Genomic DNA, 22,852 nt, shown 5'->3' on the forward strand with positions numbered 1-22,852 from the left:
CGTTTTCTTTGCTGGCAGCTTCTTGTTTTTTTTTTTTTTTTTTTTTTTTTTCTTGTGGTCAAATTGTGAACCTGTAATTTGCACACCTTTCCATTCTGCTGCCGCTGACACTGGCAGCTAGACCGATTTGCTCAGTTATAAATTCGGCTAAGGTGAATATTTTTCCTCCCTACCACACACACACACACACACACACACCCACACACATAGAGACATTTTTGTATAGACAGCGTGGGAGAGTAGTGTAATAAATCAAGTAACTTTCAAGCACTTGAAAAGCAGCTGAAAGTACAAATTTTTTTTTCTTCTTTTTGGCTTATTTCTGGCGCTCTGAAAAGCGAGCTTTGTGCATTCAACAAAATATATAACGAATAAATCCAGCAAAAAAAAAGGGGGAGAAGCAGCAGCTGCTTTTACGTAAATTACATTTTACTTTTTGCATTTTATTTTATTTCATTTCATTTCATTTTAATCTGCAAAGTGAATAAGCGCATTTGCTCTGCGCCTTAGTTTCAAACCTGTTCGGGCATGACTTTTATTAAATTTAAAGTGATGTCTATAAATCAACATAAATCAAAGTCTCTCAACGCATGGAAAGTGAACACGAAAGCGAATTTTCCCTCGCAAGGAAAAAAAAAGAATACCTAAAGCAAAATACAGACAAAACTTTTAATGCGAGCACAGAGGGCGGTCCGGTAGGTGCCGTGGCTATGGCTGAGCACAGCAGGAAACACGCCAACCATCAATAAATTAATCAAAGTCATAATCAGTGTCAGGTTCAGTGGCACGGCCAAGAGTTCTAGGCCAGGCTAGCTACGATTTCAGTTTTTGGTTCAGTTTCAGTTTCGGTACGGTTCGGTACGGCTCGATTCGAGGTCGTGACTCAGTCAAGCGTTAAACAGGCGCTGAAGAGGTGCAAAATGCCAGCTGCTGATAATGAGTTAATAAATGACCGTTAAGGCAATATTTATAAGGCACACATACACATATGTATCTGTATGTGTATGTGTGTTTGTGGAAGATTTATGATAGCGCTCAGCTCAATTAAAGATATGCTTGAGCTCTGGCGGCCATGCAAGGCATATTAATATTCATAAGGCCCGTTATGGAAGATATATGATAAGAGAAGAAGATAATTGAATATCTTTTTAGAGATCTATATAAGATGAGCCTTTAAGTTTTCATAGAATAAACAAATATATGATTGAGATATACGTATATGAAATAAAAATAATTACGAAAAATTCAGATGAAGAAAAATGCAAAGAATTCATTCGAATTTTGAGATGTACAAAACATTTCTAGTTTCAAAATGAGAAACGTTTAATTTTATTGTACACTAATAATTCATAAGCACTTCGTACTATTGTGAATATAATTATCTTCTTCTTCTCTGTATGACATTCACGTTGAGTGCCGATGTTTTTATAATTTTGTATCGATAAGATTATTTTTATGTATCGATAGTTAATGATGGTGCCAACGTCTCTAATATATTATGATCCACAAAAATTGTAAAATAATTTTATATATATACATACATACATGTGCATGAGCTTTGTGTTCTGTATGAATAGAAAAATAATAGAACATATCTTGAGTCATCGAAAGATATTTCTATTGTGATTTTCATACTGCCGAATATCTTACTGAAATTGTCAGGCTTTCACACACATACATGCATATTTATGTAGACATGTAAGTACATATGTATGTATGTAAGAAGGAACCAATTCATACTTAAAGCAAAGATAATAAAATAATATGATCATGAGTACATGATAGATTAAGACTTAAAAAAGTATAAATATAAGCAAAATGTCTAGTGCCATAAATATTCTAACTCATTTCTCTCGTGAACTGTACTCCCGCTTAGACTTGTATTAAAGCCAAGCCCTAGTGTTTGATTTATTTATTATGATTTCTTTGTTGTGCTGTTAGCCACTCGCATTTGTGTATTCAGCCAAGTGCAAATATGCTTTTGTTTTTGTGCGCAAAGCAACGGCAAATACATATGTAGGTAGCCCACAATATTTGTATAAACCTGACTGACTTTCATATTTGATAAGCTCTACCCCTTTCTGTGTAAGTGGGCTGGCATTGCGTATGCGTAATGCTGACGACGTTCGACAGAAATTGCGCTGACAACATCAGAAATAGGCAACTTATGTTTTTATTATTGACACAGAAACCGCCTCCATGCTCCCACCTCGCCTCCTCTGCCACTCCCACTCCCACTCTAACTGAGCAAGTGAACTGCCTTTTGCTGCTGCTGCTGCTGCTGCTGTTGCTTCTCCTGCTCGCTTTTATTGCCTAACCCAATCAATGTGAACGCCTTGCTCTTGGCTCTTGGCTGGAGAGTCGCAATAACGACGTTTTAACCAAGCAAACAAATTTGACGTGCTTTTCGTGATTTACATGCAAATATTGAAAAATATTCCCCAAGGATACCGCAAAAAGCAAAAGCCAACCACAAAAACAGAAAAAGCCCGTAGAACAGAACAGAACAAAAAATGAGCTCAGAAAGTCAGGAAGCAATATCGATTTTCATGTGGGCGGTCGTGCTCTGAAAACGTAGGGAAGGGCACCACAGCTCGCATTGAGGGCGCATGAAAGGAGAGCAGCAAATAAAAGAAATATTAGCCAACAAGAGACAAAATGTTGGTCTGCGGTAGCACTAGGGCAATCGGGAGTACAAATGGCCCCAAAAAAAATACGGAAATCGAACAATGTGGGACACAGCCAAAAGATGTGGCTGAAAAATGATCCTCAAATGGGCTTTCAATATAAATAATGAATACTTTGAGTAGAGCAGAAAGTGATAGGCCGCCTTAAAGTTATAAATGTGAAATATATTTAAAATTTATTAAAGAAAAATATATAAAAAATGCATCTTGCTTTTTTTAACTTTATGATATATATTTATATATGGAATAGTTGAATATATAAAAAAATATATATATTTATATTATATAAGTTTCTTTTATAAATTATATATTTCCAAAATTATTTTTACATTTAAAATATAAATTTTGTATTTGAAAAATATTTTCTTTTTGTTGAAAATACAATTCTAATTTATTTTTATTATTTTAATATATATATATTTTATTTTAATTTTTTGGTGTTTTATAATTATATATTTAAATAGTAGGAATATATTATTATTTGAAATATATTTATTCATATGGGACATTTTATTTTTAATCATTAATATCGATTTTTGAAACTAAAATATCATTTAATATAAACTTCAATTTTTTTACATATAAAAATCTATTATATTAAATATATATATATTTAATTTAATTTTTGTTTACCTATTTTTTTTCGATTTTTTTTCATATAATTTTGCGTCAAATCCAAATTGAGAACTTCTACAAAAATATCGCAATATAACTGCACATATAAAGAAAATATATATACTTCGATTATATGAACATTTAATGCTAGTTGAGCTGCCCTTGAGTGGTTCATTTTCCAATTTATTGGCATCAAGCTCTACGCAAACAGACCTAGCCCAATCTAAATATAGCTACACCCATATGCAGATGTGGCCATAAATCACACACACACACACACGCATGTTCACACACACGAACACACGCCCGCACACACTTGCCAAAAAGAAAAAGTGAAGGAAAATGAAAGAAAAACTCAGACTGAGCTCAGTCAACCAAGCAACCAACTAACCAGCTGAAAAGGCTTTAAAAGTCACAAAAAAAGGAGAGAAAAGAGATGGGCAGATAGAGAGAGAAAGAGACAGAGAAACTAAAACGGGTTAATAGAGGCAGCAGACGGAGACCTCTGACAAGACAAGTGGGTGCGTTCATGCGAAAAACTTGTAAACGCAGCACCAGCTAGTTAGTTAAGTGGGCGGGGCAACAGCCCAGCCGCCCCCAAAAAAAGGCTGCCCCTGAAGTATATCGAAGCCCAACAACAACAACAACGACAGGAGCACAAAAATCAACATCAATTTAGAATATTAAAAACGCAAATCCATGTTGGCAGCGAGAGACTTTGGTTGGGGATATGAGGACACTTACCCGCCACTTGCAGCGTCGCATTGCGACTCCGTGCCACGCCCAGCTCGTTCTTAGCCTCGCACCAGTAGACGCCAGCATCTGTTTCGCGACGTGAATTGACAACCTGCAAGCAAGCAGAAGGAGACAATGAGATGAGGTTCAGCTCGAGAATGTGAGCAAATTTTAATTGAAGTGAGTAAAAGATTGTGTTTTTTCTGCGCTGCCACGTAGCGAGTGCAAGCCGGGTATGCCCGACTGCAATGTGAGTCGAGGATTGTTTTTGTAGAATCTACTCTGAAGAATCTACTACTCTAAATATATTATTGGTCATTAATAGTCACTTTGAAGTCGTACAACTTTGAATATACTCTGTAAAATGTATACATATTGAGGTACATCAGAATAATATTTTTGTATAGGGTATATTAGTAGTAGAGTAGAATTTTAATATTTTTATTATTTTTATTTATTTTTATTTTATTTTTTTTTTACTGAAAAAAAGAGATTATTTAGTATTTTAATATTATTATTATTTTTATTTATTTATTTATGTATATTTTTACAGAAAAAAATCAGATTATTTGAAGATAAAATTCCTTAAAAAATTGGTAATTTATTATACAGGGAATAATTAAATTATTGTCTTGCATGGTTTATATTTTATTATCTTTCAACTAAATTAATATTCAGTCTAAAATTATATAATTGGCATGCAATTTAACTAAACTAAAATTCTACAGGGTATAGGGCGAGCTTTGTCATATTTTACATTTTTGCTTCTTCACTTCGCCCAGCTATATGTATATACATATTTGACACCGCAATGCTTTCTCTTAGCCAATATTGCCACTGCTCTCAGTTTGCACAGGGTATATAGAAAGTTATATCATCTCTTAGATTGCTTTGCTCTCTCTCGTATTGTCATTTTACAAATGGACTGCAAAAAGTGCTTTCGCAAGACGTTGATTTGCAGTCTCTATCGCATGTGATGCTTCTCCCCCCCCTCTATCATACCCCCTCTCTCCCACACCCTCTCTTGCTCATCTCCTTTGCTCAGTTGCCTCGTCTTTTTTGGCCATAATAAACAGTCAGCAATCTGTTGTCTGTTGCGCGTCTGCTGCCTTCAAGTGCTCAAATCATAAAATGTCTCTCGAGCAACTTTATAGTTACTTCGTGGGTTCCACCCACCCCCCACTCCACTTCCCCTCGCACACCGTCTTAGCGCCCTTTGCCTTGTGTTGTTTCACTGTTTTTGTCTTTGCAGTTTGTTTATTTGTTTTTGGCACACAAAAGAAATTCCCCAACATGCGCTTAAAATTAAATGTCAAAATGTATATGTGTGGGTGTGTGTGTGTGTGTGAGTGTGTTTGTCATATTTATCTCAGGCAGAGCAGCGAACGGCAGCAACAAAGTTCGCACAATTTACACAACTTCTGCGCCTCATCCAAGTGAAATTAAGTGTTGCGCTAAGTGAAGATGACAAAAGGGTTCTTCAGCTCTATTATTCTTTCATTTAATCTTACTCATGTGGGTGGGCAACTGTATAGGTGTGTGTGACTGTGTGTGTGTGCTGTTGTGCCTCGGGTGTGCTTTGTAAAACAAATAAGTGAATGCGCTTCAGGCATCAGCGCAATTGTCATGCTCAGCTCAACTCAGCTCGAGTCAAAGGCAAGGCAAAGCGTTTACTGCAGGCTAAACATCTGGCAATCTCTTCTTATATATGTACATATATGGATACACATTGTATTTATATAATATATGTTGCCTTTCTCATATGCCACCACAGCCATATATAATCCACGTTTGATGTCTACTCGGGCAAGCGCATTAACGTTGAGGGAGAGAGAGAGAAAAAAAAAAACTATTTAATTATGCCATTTCCCTGAGCTTCTAAAGCATGATAATTCATTTGATGTGGGTATCAAATATTTATATCTAGTTTTTATGCAACTTTTTTTTTTCTTTGTGGTATGAATTTAATATAATATATAAATTTATTTAATTATTACAATTTAATATTGTAAAATAGGACTGTAGCTAATATGTTTTCAGCTCAAAAATAGAAAATGTTTACTTTAGCATAAATTTTAATTCGATATGAATACAAATATATACATACATGCATACATACATACATACATATATACACTTGTATATTATGTAGAAGTTATTCTCACGAATTTTGCATGAACGCCTATGCTACGATTTTCCTGTCTAAAAATTACAGATTAGAATTTATAATATTGGAAAATATATAGTTCATATGTGCTTCAGAAGTATGTATGAACATTTATTTGTAGTTTTTTTTTTTTTTTTTTTTATATATATATAACTCACTTTTCAAAATATTTATAGCTTAATCCGCCCACTATAAATACATCCGCTCGCTTCAATAATATATTATTCAATTTGAGTTTCACTTTAATCAAGCATACGACCCGTGGGTCAACGCAGCTCTAGCCTAGGGCTTCCTCTCCTCCACCTTCTCCGCCTCTACGCTGGCCAAAGCTAAGCTCATTAGCTGCCTGCGCAACATTTGTTATTAAAAATTTTATATAAATAACTTGGAAAGGCAGCAGCCTCCGGCAGCGTCATCCTTTCTAAAAAAAAAAAAATGGCAACCAGATCCGTTGCAATGGCAACGAGTGAGCGAAAAAAAAAAGGAAATATATAAATATATGTACGTGTATATATAGTACGCCAGACAATGTAATCTATATGTGTTGCTCACTCTTTTGCTACTTCTATTTCGGGTCGCCTTTATTTTCCGGTGAGCTGAAATTAAATTTTCTTTTGCTTTTTTCGGGGACTCCCAGAAGACGGCAAAAGCAACTGTGCCGAAAGTCACATAAATTTATTTATGTCTTTAATGACTGGAGCCACGCGAATTGCTGAGAATTGGCTGTGCTTTGGTATTGTTGTTCTTGTTCCTGTTGTTGTTGTTGTTTGGTGCGTGCTGCCAGCGAGCATTGAAACTGATTTGACACCAACAACAACAACAACAGCAACAATAATAATAACAAGAGCAGCAGCAGCAGCTCTGCCGTGTGCTACGTGCGTCTTTGAGTTGTGCGGAGGAAGCAGGAGTCAAGGGGCAACAATGCGGCTATAAAATATATTGACTGTGTATATGTATGCGTGTATGTGTGCGCGTATGTGTGCGTGTGTGTGTGTTGAACTGTGTGTAGTCGCGCGTTGAAAACACGCTTCCGTTTTAATTTAAAATACCCATAAATTTACAACATTTCATTTGGGAGCCATTTCGTTTTCATGTTGTTACATTTTGTAATTGAGAGAGAGAGAGAGAGAGGGAGTGAGAGGGAGATAGAGATTCAGATAGACAGAGAAAGTGTATGAGATAAGGATAAAAAGTGTGCGAGTGTGTGTGTGTGTGTTTTTATAATATTGCTTAAATTTAAAGTCGGTAAAATGCGGCGTGTAAATGTTTTTAATTGAGCCTGAAATCGAGCCAGTCAGCAAAATTGTTTAAATGTCAGCTATCAAATGGTATAGAACAGGGAGGGAGAGAGAGTGAGAGAGCAGATGCTATGTTGATAGCAACAGGTATACATATATTCAATCGCATAGTATTTAATTAGCTAATGAAAAATGAAATTAGAGATTGAAAAATTTGACATAATCAATTTTAGAAACTAGTGAACAGCTTCACAGAGCATTGTGAATGTGTAGAAATTTTATATTTATTTATTGTGCATTTATTATGATTATAAAACTTTTGAAAGGATTTAAATTTTTGTTGAATTTTTTGTGCAAGCGGAAACTATTAGATTTTTGGGTAAATTTCTGCCTGAGGACATACAGGAGTACATATTATGATATAGAAAGAAAATATATGTAGTATGAGTTTCCTAAGTGCCTTTATAGTCAACTGTAATTCATCTATATGGATGCTTTTCGGATTGGCTAGAGTCTTTTATTTGACGATTTAGCCAAAAAACCCGTCAAATTTGAGGTTCTTGCAGCTTATGCTCAATGTTCTTGATATTTTTGTTAATTATACTATATACCTTACCAATGAGGTATATATTAATATATAATAATGTATAATATATACCTCATTGGAAAGGCAATTTTTCAATCTACATACAATTAAGCATTTTCACTTTTCCATTTCATCAGATATTACCATATTTGATGGGCATTTAAAGTTGAAAAGTAAAAAAAAAGGATATTAATTTTCTATACTTCTTTGAAAATATTGCTATATGATCTATGCTTAGCTGTACATGTTTTTACATCTTTTGATATATTTGATGCTTATTTATTAATATTAGCTTGATTATATTTTCTGCTCAACATGCTCAAGGCTTATATTCTTCTATTTCTTTAGGATAAGTACTCGAATATTTCCTGCATATCTATTTATTCTTCTATTTCTTTAAGATAAGTACTTGAATATGTTTTCCTACATATCTAAACTATTCTACATGTATATATACTCATTTCAGTGTTTTCCATATTTTCTGCTATATATCCTCTAGAATAGCTGTCCATAAGTCAAACATTTCTCATATATGCCTCGGCATCTTGGCCATCTTTTCTTTTAGTACCAACTCCCTTAGCTACTTGACTTGCTGCCAACTGTTAAGTCGTTCATTAAACGGCTCTCAAAGCAGCTAACAGCCTACCGCACTTCCTACACAGTTAATAAGCGAGCTATGTACATAAAAATAAAACGATGTACATACACATAAATATGTATGTATGTATGTACATATAGAGCATACGCAGCGTGGGCCGTGCGTATAAACTGCCTCGTTTTTATGTAGCCGCGAATGTGTCAAGCGTTTGTAAACTCATTAAAATGTGCTCCACGCGCCGCCAGTTGAAAGTTATGTGGCAAGTGGAGCAGCTGCCGCCCCAGGCAGTAATATTTCCCTAACCTGCCTCGAGCAGGTTCCTAATTGAGCCCGAGTGAGGCGCAGTAAATTCAGCAGGAACTGCAATCAAATTCGGTTTGATTTATGCGCTGAGCTTGCTGCGCACTGTTGATTGCATTTTAAAGCTGGCCGCAAAACTACTCCGGCGTTTAAATCAACATTTAGAAGGCAACGAGCGCTTTACAGGCAAACACTCGACTCAGCCAGACAGATCCACAAATATGCCCGAAAAACAGTCGAGCTGCTGCTGCTGCTGATGAGGCAGGCAAAAGCAAAGCATAGTTGCTACAAATCATCATGTGTATGCCACGCCCCCATTCCCCTACCACTCCTCTTTCTGTACGACCATGTCTGACTGGTGCTTGTGTTCTGTTCAGCTTCGTTTTTCCTTCTTCTTTTTTTCGTGCTGTTACGTAAATTATTGTCTGTCTCCCTGTTGCTCGCTCTTCCACTGTCACTTTTCACTACACTTCAGCTTTTATATATAAATTTTTTTCTCGAGCGCGCTTTTTCCCTCACACACACACACACATGCATGTATACGCTTGTGTCTTCTTGTATTTTATTGCATATTCCCCATTCGCTTGTCTGCTTTTGTTACTTAAAGACGTTATACTAGCCAACTTTTGTGCCACATTAAAGCAACACTCACTCCCACTTCCTCTCCCTCTCTCTCTCTCTCTCTTTCTCTCTTTCCCGCTCGCTCTGCCGTAATTTGATAGTGCTGCATAGTTTTGGGACTATCATTTTCGGGTCTAGGGCGCCCCTCGTTATAATAATGCCCGGGCAAAGTAGGAGCTTCGCTCGCATTATAAGCAAGATGAATTGTTCCAAACTTAACAGAAACAGAGAATGATTGAAAGCGAGATAGAACGCGCTGGCATTGTCAAAGAGCGAGGGAGAGAAGGAGAGGGAGATAGGGAGCGAAAAGCCGGCGGAATTAGAATGTAAATTATGCAAGTGACATAGAAAAATGGCAAAAGGACTCTAAAAAAACCAAAAAAAAAACAAAAGAAAGGAAAAATAGACTAAGCTGAAATAACAAAAGAAATAAAATGCTTGGCTTAAATTTCAAAATGAAGCTGCCTGCGAATTTATGTGGATTAGTTTATGGACAATTCATTTGTGCGCTGCACAAAGTCGAGGATTAACTCGAAACGGAAAAAATTTATATCGCCCGCAAAGGGTCAGTTCCACAAGCCGAGCTGAACAAAAGCAGAAACGGAACTTAAAACTAGCTAAATTATACAAACTAAAGTTGAATATTATTTTGTTGAACAGTCGTTAAAAGAAGAACAAAATAACAGAAGTTAGGTTACTATATTATATACCCATGTAAGTACTTTAGATAGTTTCCGATAACTCGATAACTACAAAGTCCTTAGACTATCCTAAACTTTTAAGTATATAAGGACAAAGGAATTATTATTTAGCTTAAATATATTCATAATCAAATGCTTACTCCAGAAAATAACTGAATAAAATTAAGCAGATGATCCAGCTTAATATTTAGCTTCCCTGAAAGCCTTTTCCTGCTATGCAAAACTAGCTCTTCTATCTAATACCTTTTAAGTTCTTTAATTAAAAGCCTTTCGAGCTTTGTCGCAATTTAAATAAAATGCATTTACCTGTCCGCCCGAAATGTTCGATAATCAACAAGTCTCAGCCTGCTCCATAGAAATATGCCAAAAATGTGGGGGCCAAATAGAATGTGGCCAACGTGTGGAGGACAGTATGGAGGATGGAGTGAGGCGAGCCGAGACGGGAAGCTGCTTTGGAATTAATTCATTTAAAAGCGAGCACAAATAAATAGCAGCAGCAGCAACATTTAGAGAGCGGAAGAGCGTCTGATTGCTGCAATCCTGCGTCCCGAATCCTTTTTTGCACTTAAGTGATAAACAAATAGACAAACACAAATGCGAATGCGAATGTGAATGTGAATGCGAATGCGAATGCCAGCCAGATCGAGTGTGAAAAGTGGCAGGCAGCAAGTGCAGCTGGCAGTTGAGTTGAGGGTAGCTGCTGCCAGCCAGGACATATCACAGCCAAATGTCCTGGCCACAGCAGCGGCAGCAGCAGCTCCGGCTCCAACTGCATCATCAGCATAATCAACGCGCGCGCCGTTGGCTTTTTCCGTCGTAAATTGCTGAGTGCTCAGTCCAAGTGCCTGCCACAGCACACACACACACACACACACACACAGAGAGTCTTACACACACACACACACATTTAGCTGGCAGCTCATCAGGCTCTGCTCTGCTCTGACTTTTGCTGCGTTGCCAGCCGGGCCCGGACTGGCTTCCGTTTGTCTTTATTTGTCTGGCTGCCTCTGCTGTTGGCTTCGACTGCTCCTATCTCCCGTTCGAGCCAACTCCTTGGGAGTCCCTCTTAATGTTTGTTTACCTTGCGTTAATGAAGTTGTTGGCCGCCCCAGCGAAATGCTTGCAAAAATATTTTCGCACAGATACATGCGCACAGCTGTGTATAAAATGTGAAAAAATAAAAGCAATTAGTTTGTTCATCACTCAACCGCTGGCAAAATGAAAATTTTTAAACAGCAAACCAGCGCGAGCAGCTGCCTCGACCTTTCGTGAGATATGAATGAGAGCGCGGAGACGGCAAAAATAATAATTATGCAAGCAGAGACAGTGGGAGGGAGAGAAAGAGAGAGAGCAAAAAAATGATAATAATCATCATAAGAGTAAAGCGCAGAAATATAACAGAAATAATAATAAGCAAGCGCTGCAGCGAAATGAAGTAAATGTGCCACAGGCTCGTTTCATTTGGCTCTAGCGCAAAAGGATACAAAAGGACCTAACGCTGAGCTCAGCTTGAAAGGAATTTCCGGGCATATTATTGCGGACAGAGGTGTGACTGGCGAGCTGGGCAATTCGCAGCGCCCGCTCTCTACTGTAAACAATGGGCGAATCTTTCTTTCTCTCTTCCTCTCTGTTTCAATCTTACTCTATCTGATATTTTTACTATTTATATACAAAATTATTGTTTTTAATTTTCAGTTTAATCAAGTAGAGCTCCTCTAGTCTAGGCTTCTCGCTGCGCGCTAAACAAATGTTGTCAAGTTATCGATTATTATCGATAGAAAATAAATAAGAGTAAATTCGTTCTGCCTTAGTATACACGAAACCATCTGAATTAATAATGAACCCTTATAAAAAAGATTTGAGGCATTTTGACTGATAAGTGCTGTGAAACTATCGATTATCGTCGATAGTTAGAACAGATAGAAATTATAGTAAGCTCGTTCTGCGAATGGTACACAAAAGTCCATCTTAATTAATAAAGGATAGGCATGATTACTAAATTATTAAAAAACAAACACGCACTGAATCAATTCGATTTAATCAACAACTCTAAAGCTAGAAATTCGTTCAGCGATTCGGTTTGATAGGTTCTGGGAGCAAAGACAAAGATTTCAGTGGGCTTCAGTAAGTGCTCCCGATTTTACTTCGACAATTTCCTAATTATCGACAAAGTTGACACGTCCTCCGTAAAGGAAATCGTTGTCTAGCCGGATAAGAAACACAAATGGATGGTCCGCTACAAACTTGTGAGGTTTCCGCTTTGGTACTAGAACATAAAATATAAATATGTCAGTGAATTGATTGGAGGTTGGAGGCTACAATTTAAAATACAAACATGTAACAATTGGGAATAAGGCGCCACGCTCCGACACTTCCAATGCGACGTTTTGTACTAAAACATCTACTTTCATTACCCCATGATTGGCTACACCTGGAAAGCTCGCATTGGTGAACAAATCGTGAACGCCCAGGCTTTGCAACGATTTCCTCAAATCAGCTTTAGAGTTAATTTTGAACTTGGGCAGCTTAACATCGATTACTTTTCTTGGGCTTCCTTTAAACTTCAGATCACTCAGCTCGAGCGTCGTCAAACCATCAACAAGCTTGTCTATGCCATCAGTTTTCCTTGGCAATAGAATTAGCATTTGAACATTGTTTAGTGCAAATGGCAGCTCTAAGACGTCGGCGTCTATATTTTCGATATATCTCCGGAAAAATTTACCGCGCACGTTCATCATATCGACGGGAACGGATTGTGTTAGGCTCGTATAGAAGTTTGCCTTCTTCGTGAATTTCGGATCGAATTTATATTTCCACTCTACATCGAAGAATGACGTGGATAACAAGATCATTTTCATGTTTGCATCAACTCTATCGATTAAACTCTTTAGTCTTCCATTAGTGTGTTCTGCTACCCAATCATTGATGGTTTTCAAAGCACCTTGGGGGTCGCTAAAGTTAACTGCTTGCGTCGTATTTCCCAGAGCAGGAAGAAGTTCCCTAGAGGCAAATATAGCAGAGCTAATGGGAGCGACGTCTGACATAGCGCGAGATTCAGTTTCATTCAAATCATCAGATCGGTCTCTACTATAGTCATATTCGTCAATTCTTTCGTCAGTTATTTCGTCAGTTATTTCGTCAGGTTTTTCGTCAGTTATTTCGTCAGTTATTTCGTCAGTTATTTCGTCAGTTATTTCCTCAGTTATTTCGTCAGTTATTTCCTCAGTTATTTCATAAGTTTCGTTAATTTCGGAAGTGTATTCATAACTGTTTTCGTAAGTAAGTTCGTCTGTATATTCTTCAATAGTTCGGAATGGTTCGTCAGCTTGTTCGTAAGTGTTTCCGTAAATGTTTTCGTCTATTAGTTCTCCAGTTGTGTCAAATTCTTCAGTTATGTTGTGAGTTCGTTCGCCTTTTAGTTCTGCAGTTGTGTCAAATTCTTCAATTATGTCGTGAGCTTGGTCGCCTTTTAGATCTTCAGCTGTGTTGAATTCTTCAGTTATGTTGTTAATTCGTGCGCCTTTTAGCTCTGCAGTTGTGTTAAGCTCTTCAGTTATGTTGTGAATTCGTTCGCCTCTTAGCTCTGCAGTTGTGTCAAATTCTTCAGTAATGTCGTGTATTCGTTCGCCCATTAGTTCTGCAGTTGTGTCAAATTCTTCAGTTGTTTCGTCAGTTAGTTCGTCTTTTAGTTCTCTTGTTAAGCCAAAATCGTCAGTTAGTTCGTAAGTTAGTTCGTCTTTTAGTTCTCTTGTTAAGCTAAATTCGTCAGTTGTTTCGTAAAATAGTTCGTCTCTTAGTTCTCTAGTTGTGTCAAATCCGTCAGTTATTTCGTCAGTTACTTCGTCAGTTTTATCGTCGGGTACTTCGTCTGTAATGGCCTTCACATTACTTTTAAGCAGCAAAACATTCTGTATTTCTGCAGATGTGTTTCCCCCAGAAATATCAGCAAATCTTTTTATGGTATCTATTAAGTTTCGAGGCGAAAAGACAGCATTGCCTTCCAGATTGTCCTTAAGTACGGCTTTGATAAGTTTTAAATTTATTGATTCCCCAAGAGTCAAATCCCTGGCAGCCAGTGCCAGAAACACAATCCCGAACAACGTATACGATAACTTGACCATTTTGCGAGAACTGAAGTAAAATTGCATTGGCAAACAGCACGAATCCATCGTTGATCGATTCTTCATTCCGAATTACATTCGTTCCATATTGAAACTGATTAAATTGTTTCAAAGCATCTCATTTTACGCCTTTTGTAATATATATCCGACTCAGATTAATAGTAGTAAACTAAACTGAAGCTAAAATATCTATACTATATATAGATTGGTTTCGGCTCTTCGATTAAATTACAGAATAACGAACCAGAACACGTATGCAAATAAAGTAAGATCAAGCAAGAAGCTAGTTAATTTGATTCGACAAGTTAGACGAAAATCTTCTAAATCTTCAATAATTCTAATTCTTTCACATTGTAAATTTTATTTTAATAAAATAATATTTTGTAGTATCTGCATGCAGTATTAAAAAAATCTATATGTATTTTTACCGCTGAGTAATTATCTTGATTTCAGCAGAGAATTCTCTCTCTTTTGTAAGTCTTGCATTAAATAAATAAAAAATAAAGACATAAAAAATGAATGAAAATAAATAAATTAAAGATAAATACAAATATTTATGGTATTCCAATATTATATTTTCATTATCTTCGCCTTAATCACATTATCTGCAGTTCATATACATACATAGCCCACTTTCTTGAGGCTAACTCTATTGAGTTATATAATAAGAGTCTTATAAAACAATTGCAGTTGCATTTCATATATACAGCATTAATTACAAATATTATCTGTATCAACCCATTACTTATATTATCTGTGTATATTTCGAAAATAATGTTAGGTGAACGTCTTCATTGCAATCTTTTACTCCAGCAGGAATCTCTCACTCCCGTGAGAGCAGCTCCATTCAGACTGTCGCATAATTTGCATCGCTGGCACAGAACTTACCTTGAGGAAAAACAATCCGCCCGCCGGCAGGGTGATGCGGTGCGATCCGGGCAGTATCTTGAGTGGTACGCCATCCTTGTACCACTGAATTGTGGGCGTGGGCGAGCCCTCTGCCTTGCAATTAAGCGTTGCGGGCTCGTGTCGCGGCACGGTCGTGTCTATGGGGTGCTCCACTATTCGCGGCGGATGTGAGCCTGAGATGAAAGGGAAGAGAAGAGAAGAGAAGAGCAGAGATGAGATGAGATGCGACGAGGTAGAGGTAGATGAGCTATTGGACTGAGCAATGAAGAGGTTAAAGCGCTTTTTATACAAATTGCAAGGGACACCGAGGCGTAGTCTATGGGTGGGCGGGGCATTTCCTTTTTCCGCTGCGTCAGAGTCGACAGAGCCGACTGAGTCGAGAGTTGTGCTCGTCAGCGGTTTGGCAAATGTTAAAAGATCTCGCTGGCAAAATGAAAACAATGTTAATGCGCATTGCCGTTGACGTTGCAAATGAAGTTGCAGCTGCAATTCAACTGTCGCAGTGCGGCAGCAGCAGCAGCAGCAGGAGGAGGAGGAGGAGGAGCAGGAACCTGTTCAAAGGTTCATTTCGGAATTAATTTGTGTGGATTTGCATATGCGGCAAAGAAGAAGAACCGCATAGAGCTCTGCTCAGCTTAGCAGTTAAGTAGTTTTTTGTTTATGCAAAAACCGCTAAATTAACCTGAAGAGCGGTATGCGAAAGAGATACAGAGATAGCGAGAGAGAGATAACTGAGCTAAGCAAAGGATTAGCATAGTTCCAGCTGACTGCACCACGCTCTGACAAAGGCAAATAAATACAGCCTGTGTTTGATTTGCAGCGACAGCCTGAATAAACACCATCTGTAATAAAAACATTGCCTTTTCGTCTATTCCATTGAAATTGTAATTGAAAATAGTAATAATAATGTTGAATCATATATTATGGAGAGAGTTAAGCGAGTCAATAATGCAAATTTCGTTTGGGTTGGATAGTTTTAGAAATATATTTTAAATAACTTATTTCATTTTGAAATGTTAAAATCTTTGATTTGCATTTTTCTGTGGCAAATTAGAGGGTATTATTATGAAGAGGAATGAAATTTACTAATGTATATATAAATATATAATATATATACATATACATAAAAAATAATATATAATATATTTCAAATAAATATTGAATATATTTTTATTAAATATATAAATATAATTTTACATTACTATTATATTATTATTATTAATTTTATTATTATTATTATTATTATTATTATTATTATTATTATTATTATTATTATTATTATTATTATTATTATTATTATTATTATTATTATTATTATTATTATTATTATTATTATTATTATTATTATTATTATTATTATTATTATTATTATTATTATTATTATTATTATTATTATTATTATTATTATTATTATTGTTATAATTATTATTATATTATTTGTATTAAATATATTAATTATTTTTATATATAAATATTTCAAATATTTATATAGACTGTGCCCAGCTATTATACAAACATGCCGAAGTCTCTATACACCCTTGCACATATGTATATACATATATTAAACTTATTAGAATTTAGAATTGATATAAGATTAAAGCTGGAGTCTTCGGCTTCTTTTTATTTTATTTTAATCAATCAATTGCAAATCGCATTAGGCCCGAGTTAAACAACGAATTTTCCACTTAAAGCTGATAAATTTCCCATAAGCCAAAAAGCAGTTTCTTGAATTGCCGTCGGCGCAAGCCGAGAAAAAGCAAAAGAAAGTTTATATTTTATTGTAGTTCGTTATGCTTGGCCATAAGCAATATGTCAGTTGCAAAAACATAAATTTCAATTTTCGTGTCGTATATATCAACAATTTGCTGTCACACACGCACAGCACCCCAACAGTAACAGCAGCAGCAGCAGCAAAAGCTCACGCAAGCAGCAAAAACTTTTGTAGCCATAGATACATTTATATCTTATAGATACACAGATGTATCTGCAGCTGTAACTGTTGCTGTAAGCGGGTTTTGAAAATTGATATGTCAGAGAATGTTGGAATATTGAAACGTTATTAAATAAGGATTGTTGCTTGTTGTTGTTTGTGCTGCTGTTGCTGTTGCTGCTGCTGCTGCTGCTGCTGTTGATTGCAACATGACAACAACAAGGGCAACAACAGCAACAAATTTACAGCTCGAGGCAAGAGTTGCATGTCATGCAGCAGACGTTGCACAAAGTCGACGCTGTGAATCGAATTGGCATGGGTTGGCTGGGTCGAGCAGGGCAAGGACCAAGCAGGAAACTGCGATTCGAACCCTGAGCTCGGAATCGAGCGGCGCGAACGTGTTGCATGTGGCATGTGGCATGTGGCTGGCCGGAGGGTTAGCCGAGCAAGACGCATGTCAATGTTATTTTAGCAATGAAAATATATATAACAAAAAAAAATGTATATATATTCTGGGGGCGGGCAGGCGTGGCACTTATACCGAAAATCAACACGCAAGCAAAACAAAAAAAAAAAAAAAAAACAAAAATAAAATAAAATAAAATAAATGTAAACGAAAGGACAAATGAAACTGGAAGTTCAGCCAAAATGTGTTCAATGCGCACATTCTGAGGGTTAAATGTCGCATGTGGGTGGCTCTTATATTTGGGGTGGCCCAAAACTTGCCGAAGCGTGGAATTTTTTTTTTTCTGTTCTGTTCCGTTTCGTTGTTTACATTTCTTTGCTTGACCAAGGAACGAGCCGGCTTGGGGTTTGCGGTCGTGTGACTGTTGCGCCCTGCGGTAATATTCAACACCTAAAAAAAAAGGTTGATTTTTTGTTGTTGCTGTCGTTGTTGTGTGTTTATAAATGACAAACTACAGAGGAGTTGGGGGTAGGGGCAGGAGTGGGTGCTATTGCTGCTTGCGTGTGTTTTTGGTAACACGGATGTAACAGCCACTGTGTCAGAAAATACGCATTTAAATGTCAATTAAGAAGATAAGGGTGCAAACGATATGGAAATGCTGTAGCTAAAGCGATATTACAAAAAACCTTTTGAGCTGAAATTTGTAAAAAAAAAATAAAAATAAAATAAAACAGAAACGTGTGTTTAATGAAATGAAGACAGTTAGAGTGTTATTTTAGACACGTTGCTTTGCTAAAACCGAAACTCAACTCAGCTCAGTTGACAGCAGAGGGAGAGGGAGAGAAAGAGAGAGAGAGCAGAGAAGAGAAGAGACACCAGCTCTGAATAACTCAGGAAATACTTGGTAAAAAATAAAAACAAATTCAAAATTAAAAAGAAAATAATAAAAAATTAATATTAAAAAAAATAAAATAATAAATATATTAAAATATTTAAATTTTCTAACAAAATTTTTATATACTAAAAAAAAATATATAAAAATATGTATAAAAAATATTTAAATTTAAATACAAAAAAAAAAAATAATAAATATATTTACATTTTCTAAAAAAATATTTAAATACTAAAAAAAATATATAAAAATATATATTCATATAAACAAAGATATTTCAATGTCCAGCCACTCGATTTCTCAGTTTGTTGACGTTGCAACTTTATGTTGCTGCCGCCGTAGCCGTTGCTGTAAAAGTTTGCGTGTGCATTTAATGAAACGAGTCGCAACTAAATAATTCAATTAGTAAACTAGAAAACTGAATTCAGAAAACTCACACAGGCCATAGCCCAGAGGCCTACTAATTTAGTTTTAATTGCATGCCGAAGCCTTTAGCCTATATACGGCATGTAAAAGGAGTTGCTCTTCTATAAATATCGTCTATATATGTATATACATATGTATATGTATATGCATGCATATATGCTGCATACAAAGAATGTAACAACATGGGGGAAAATGCACGAAATTTGCATAAATTGCTAAAACGACAAAGGCATTTCCAAGCGCTTATGCAAAATGCAAAACTGCCAAAGGATACGAAAAAAGGACGAAGGAGCAGCAGGACCTAGACCAAGACGAAGACGTTCTATGAGCCTCGCGTGGAGTGCTCGACCCTGGTTAAGGCGCACAAATGCCTGAAGTGCATTGCTGAGTGCAGTTTTTGGTCTCTCCAGTTGCGAAAACTGGGTTTCACTTAACAAGCAAAATATTTGCAGCAATTTCCTTAAACATTTTCTTTTTGGCCACACCACATGCGAGCGACTGTAATTTGCATGGCTGCTTTTGTTTGTGGCCTGGCGGATAAGAAACAAGAATAAGCCACACACATACACATAAATACATATAGATGTATGTATATATGACTAGAAAGCCAAACAGCTTTCGCTCGCCTGCTCACTTGGATCATCAATCAAGAAGCTCGCTTTGGATTGTTGCTTTAATTAGGGCGCTGCTAATTGTTTTAGTAGCATACTTTCGAGCGCCTAGACCCGGCTCGGGAGATGCGAAAATTGTGTTAGTGCGAGCATGTTGCACGTCCAATGCGATAATTAAATTCTGTGCCATAATTTATGTCTTGCTGCAACAGCAACAGCAACGGCAACAGAAATAGCAACAGCTGCTGCTACTAAGCAAATTTATCTAGTGGGCGGCCATAAGTAAAGCCAAGCTGCTATTTTTGGCTTGTGTACAGAGAGGAAAGATGGAAAAATACTTAATTGCAATATATGAAAAGTAAGTTAAGTGAGCTAAAGTCAAGTTAGTCAAAGGAAACTTTAATGTTGGCTTAAGCCATAGGACAAAAGCTTAACTCTTGATGAAGAATATTCACATTGTCCGTTGTTTCTGTATTTTTGATTGTATGCAAAGTAAGCTAATATAATTTTTATTAATAATTATTAACTATCGTATGTTGATCAAATTTTAAAGATTTTTATAAAATTATTTACTTTTGTTGTATACTCATGATGCGTTTGAGCAATAAATAAAAATAAAAAATAAAATAAATAAATAAAAAAAAAAAATAAATAAATAAAGAGACATTATCCCTTAATTTAGGAATAATTTGGAATTCGATACTATAGTACGTTTATATATTATATTATTATTATAATGATTAAAAATATTGTATTATTTTTGTTTATTTTTTCTATACACTTGTCACATTATTTTGCAATTTTTGTATACAATTTAAATATTTTGATTACATATTAATAAATTTAATATATAAAGATGTACAAAAGTAAAAATACAAAGTAAAAATAAAAAAAATAAAAATATACCACAAATATTCAAATTGTATACAAAAATTTTAAAAGAATTTGATAAATGTATGGAAAAAATTAATTAATAATTAAATTAATAAAAAGTATAAAAAAAAATAAATAAAATAATATAAAATAAAATACAATATATTCACAATTATTGTTATCTTATTATTATTATCTTAAGCTATTTGGGTTGAGTGAATAAAATAATCAACTTTTTATACCCTGAACCCATTGAAAATGGGAAATCAGGGTATAATGTTTTTGTGTAAAAGTATGTAACAGGCAGAAGGAATCATCGCAGACCCCACAAAGTATATATATTCTTGATCAGCACGATGAGCTGAGTCGATATAGCCCTGTCCGTCTGTCCGTCCGTCCGTCCGTCCGTCCGTCCGTCCGTCCGTCCGTCCGTCCGTCCGTCCGTCCGTCCGTCTGTCCGTATGAACGCCGAGATCTCAGAAGATATAAAAGCTAGAGAGCTGAAATTTTGTGTGCATACTCGTGTATACCATACGCAGTACGAGTTTGCTTTATTTTTTCGATAACTCACCCGATAACTTTTTATCGAGAATAATCGAAAATTTGATTTTGTTTTTTGAGCCTCATCGGAGTACTATTAGATGTAGAGACTTCAGATTTACTGTGTATATATATATGATGAATACAAACATTTTGTAATCAACAGATTTTGGATACCACGCCCCCTTCGCCCCCAATTCGTAAAAAACGTATTTCAAGTACTAGAGACTTATGCTTTGGAATGTACACACATTTTGACCATATAATTACGCCCTGAAAGTTTCATTAAGATCGTGTGTTTACAAAAGAAGTTATTCACCAAGTAAATTCTCATACTATTGCCCACACTGCAGCCCAAGCGCAGTCGCTGCTTACTGCGCAGTTAGCAGAGCGCGGGCGCATGAGGGTGGATGCATGTAAATGTATGTGTGCGTGCATAACAGAAGTGCAGAATGATAAGAATATCAGCTTGGAGGGTTCAGGGTATCTCCTAGTCGAGCAGTCTCGACTAGAGTCTTCTTACTTGTTATTATTATTATTATTATTTAAACACTGCAGATATTACAGTACTGAGTCTGTTTGATGTGACTGACAATTAACTCTATATGCCCGCATGAATATCCACAGATCAACTCATTTGAAAAATACAAATTTAAATGTAGCTAAATACAACTTTACAAAAAAGTCCAACTGGTTTTACTTTGCTTTGACTTTCAACCACCCAAAACTATTCTATGCACACATAATTACATATACATATATACAAATTTAGCTGGACAGCCAAAAATGTTCATTGTCGCGTTCGTTTTCGTTAGAAATTGTGAATTAGTTTTCTTGTGAACAGGCAACACCCTTGGAACAACAGGCGAAATGAGTTGAAATTGAAGTTTGTAAATGCTTCGTGTGCAGCAAATTGTTTCCGGGGATGTTGTGAAAACTTTTTGTTTAGTTATGAATCATTACGAGCCAAAGGCAGCCGAAAAACGCAGAGCATAGAGTACAGAAAAAAATAGAATACAACGAAACTTGGCTATAAATTGTAACATTTAGAACTAAAATTTGTGCTTTTGTTTCGCTTTTTTTCACGCTCCAAGAGGCAGGAGCAGGAGGAGGTGTGGCAAGGGTTCGGCTCTTGACAATGACTCAGAAGTTTTTCAAATGAATTGCTTTTCGACGAGTCACAAATTTGTTGAGGGGGCTGTTTGTTTTTGACACCCACAATTTCAGCTGCCACGCCCCGTGCCCAATGCAAGATTGTAAACATGCCCCAGAGTCAAAGGAATTTTTGTGGTTGCGAATGGCGAATGGCGAATTGCAATAAATGCAAAGAGCTGGGCTAAGCGATGCATTGGCATCAAACTCAATGTCACTTGCAAATGTTTTTCCACACACACACACATGCACATGCACACGCATGCACACACATGCATTTGGAAAACATTTTCACAGAGGAAAACTGTCTGTTTGGCTCGTTGCCTCTGCTAGCAGGCTGCATATAAAGTGCAAGTAATATAAATAATTCAAAACACACGAGAGACTGAGCACACACACACACACACACACACCGGCACACACACACACATTTGCATTGACACACTTCAATGTGGGCTGCTCAGCCACCCATGGAGCTCTGTCTAAACTTTGGCCCACTCTCGGCCCACTAAATGCATTACAATGCCAAATGCAATGCCCCGCCCAGGGCCAAATGTGCAAATACTTTTAGACATTCGTAGCATCTGCAACTTGTATTTGGTTTTACTCGCATATATCCACAGCAAATGCCCACTCAGTCACTCACTCAGTCACTCACTCACTCAGTCAGTCAGTCAGTTTGTCAATCTGCTCCACATACTCGTAAACCACCTGCGCCACCTTCCAGAAGGCAAGCAAACAGAT

General features: G+C 36.4%; 2 protein-coding genes across 2 annotated transcripts in view; both read right to left on the bottom strand.

Annotated features, from left to right (window-relative positions):
* Nucleotides 1–22,852, bottom strand: part of robo3 (roundabout 3) — a 58,578-nt gene that overhangs the window by 16,945 nt on the left and 18,781 nt on the right. Inside the window, exons 3-4 of the mRNA XM_030382915.2 lie at nucleotides 15,258–15,451; nucleotides 4,047–4,149 (exon numbers count right to left, since the gene is read on the bottom strand). Of these exons, the coding sequence (XP_030238775.2) occupies nucleotides 4,047–4,149; nucleotides 15,258–15,451 (297 nt within the window). The remainder of the gene's footprint in view (nucleotides 1–4,046; nucleotides 4,150–15,257; nucleotides 15,452–22,852) is intronic.
* LOC115562122 (uncharacterized) lies at nucleotides 12,268–14,398 on the bottom strand. The gene is made up of 2 exons (XM_030382919.2): nucleotides 12,584–14,398; nucleotides 12,268–12,514 (listed from the first exon to the last, which is right to left on the bottom strand). Exons 1-2 carry the CDS (start codon nucleotides 14,394–14,396, stop codon nucleotides 12,405–12,407), a joined length of 1,923 nt encoding a protein of 640 aa, XP_030238779.2. The 5' UTR covers nucleotides 14,397–14,398; the 3' UTR covers nucleotides 12,268–12,404.

Source organism: Drosophila navojoa, chromosome 3, assembly GCF_054131105.1.
Source record: "Drosophila navojoa isolate 15081-1374.11 chromosome 3, UAZ_NAV_1.0, whole genome shotgun sequence".
Lineage (NCBI taxonomy): Eukaryota > Metazoa > Arthropoda > Insecta > Diptera > Drosophilidae > Drosophila > Drosophila navojoa.

Bases quoted from the DNA above. Each gene is read 5' to 3' on its own strand.
- LOC115562122 (XM_030382919.2), bottom strand. From the start codon at position 14,396: ATGCAATTTTACTTCAGTTCTCGCAAAATGGTCAAGTTATCGTATACG. The intron at 12,515-12,583 runs GTTTGTATTTTA...TTTATGTTCTAG, and splicing joins CTTATTCCCAATTGTTACAT to TACCAAAGCGGAAACCTCAC.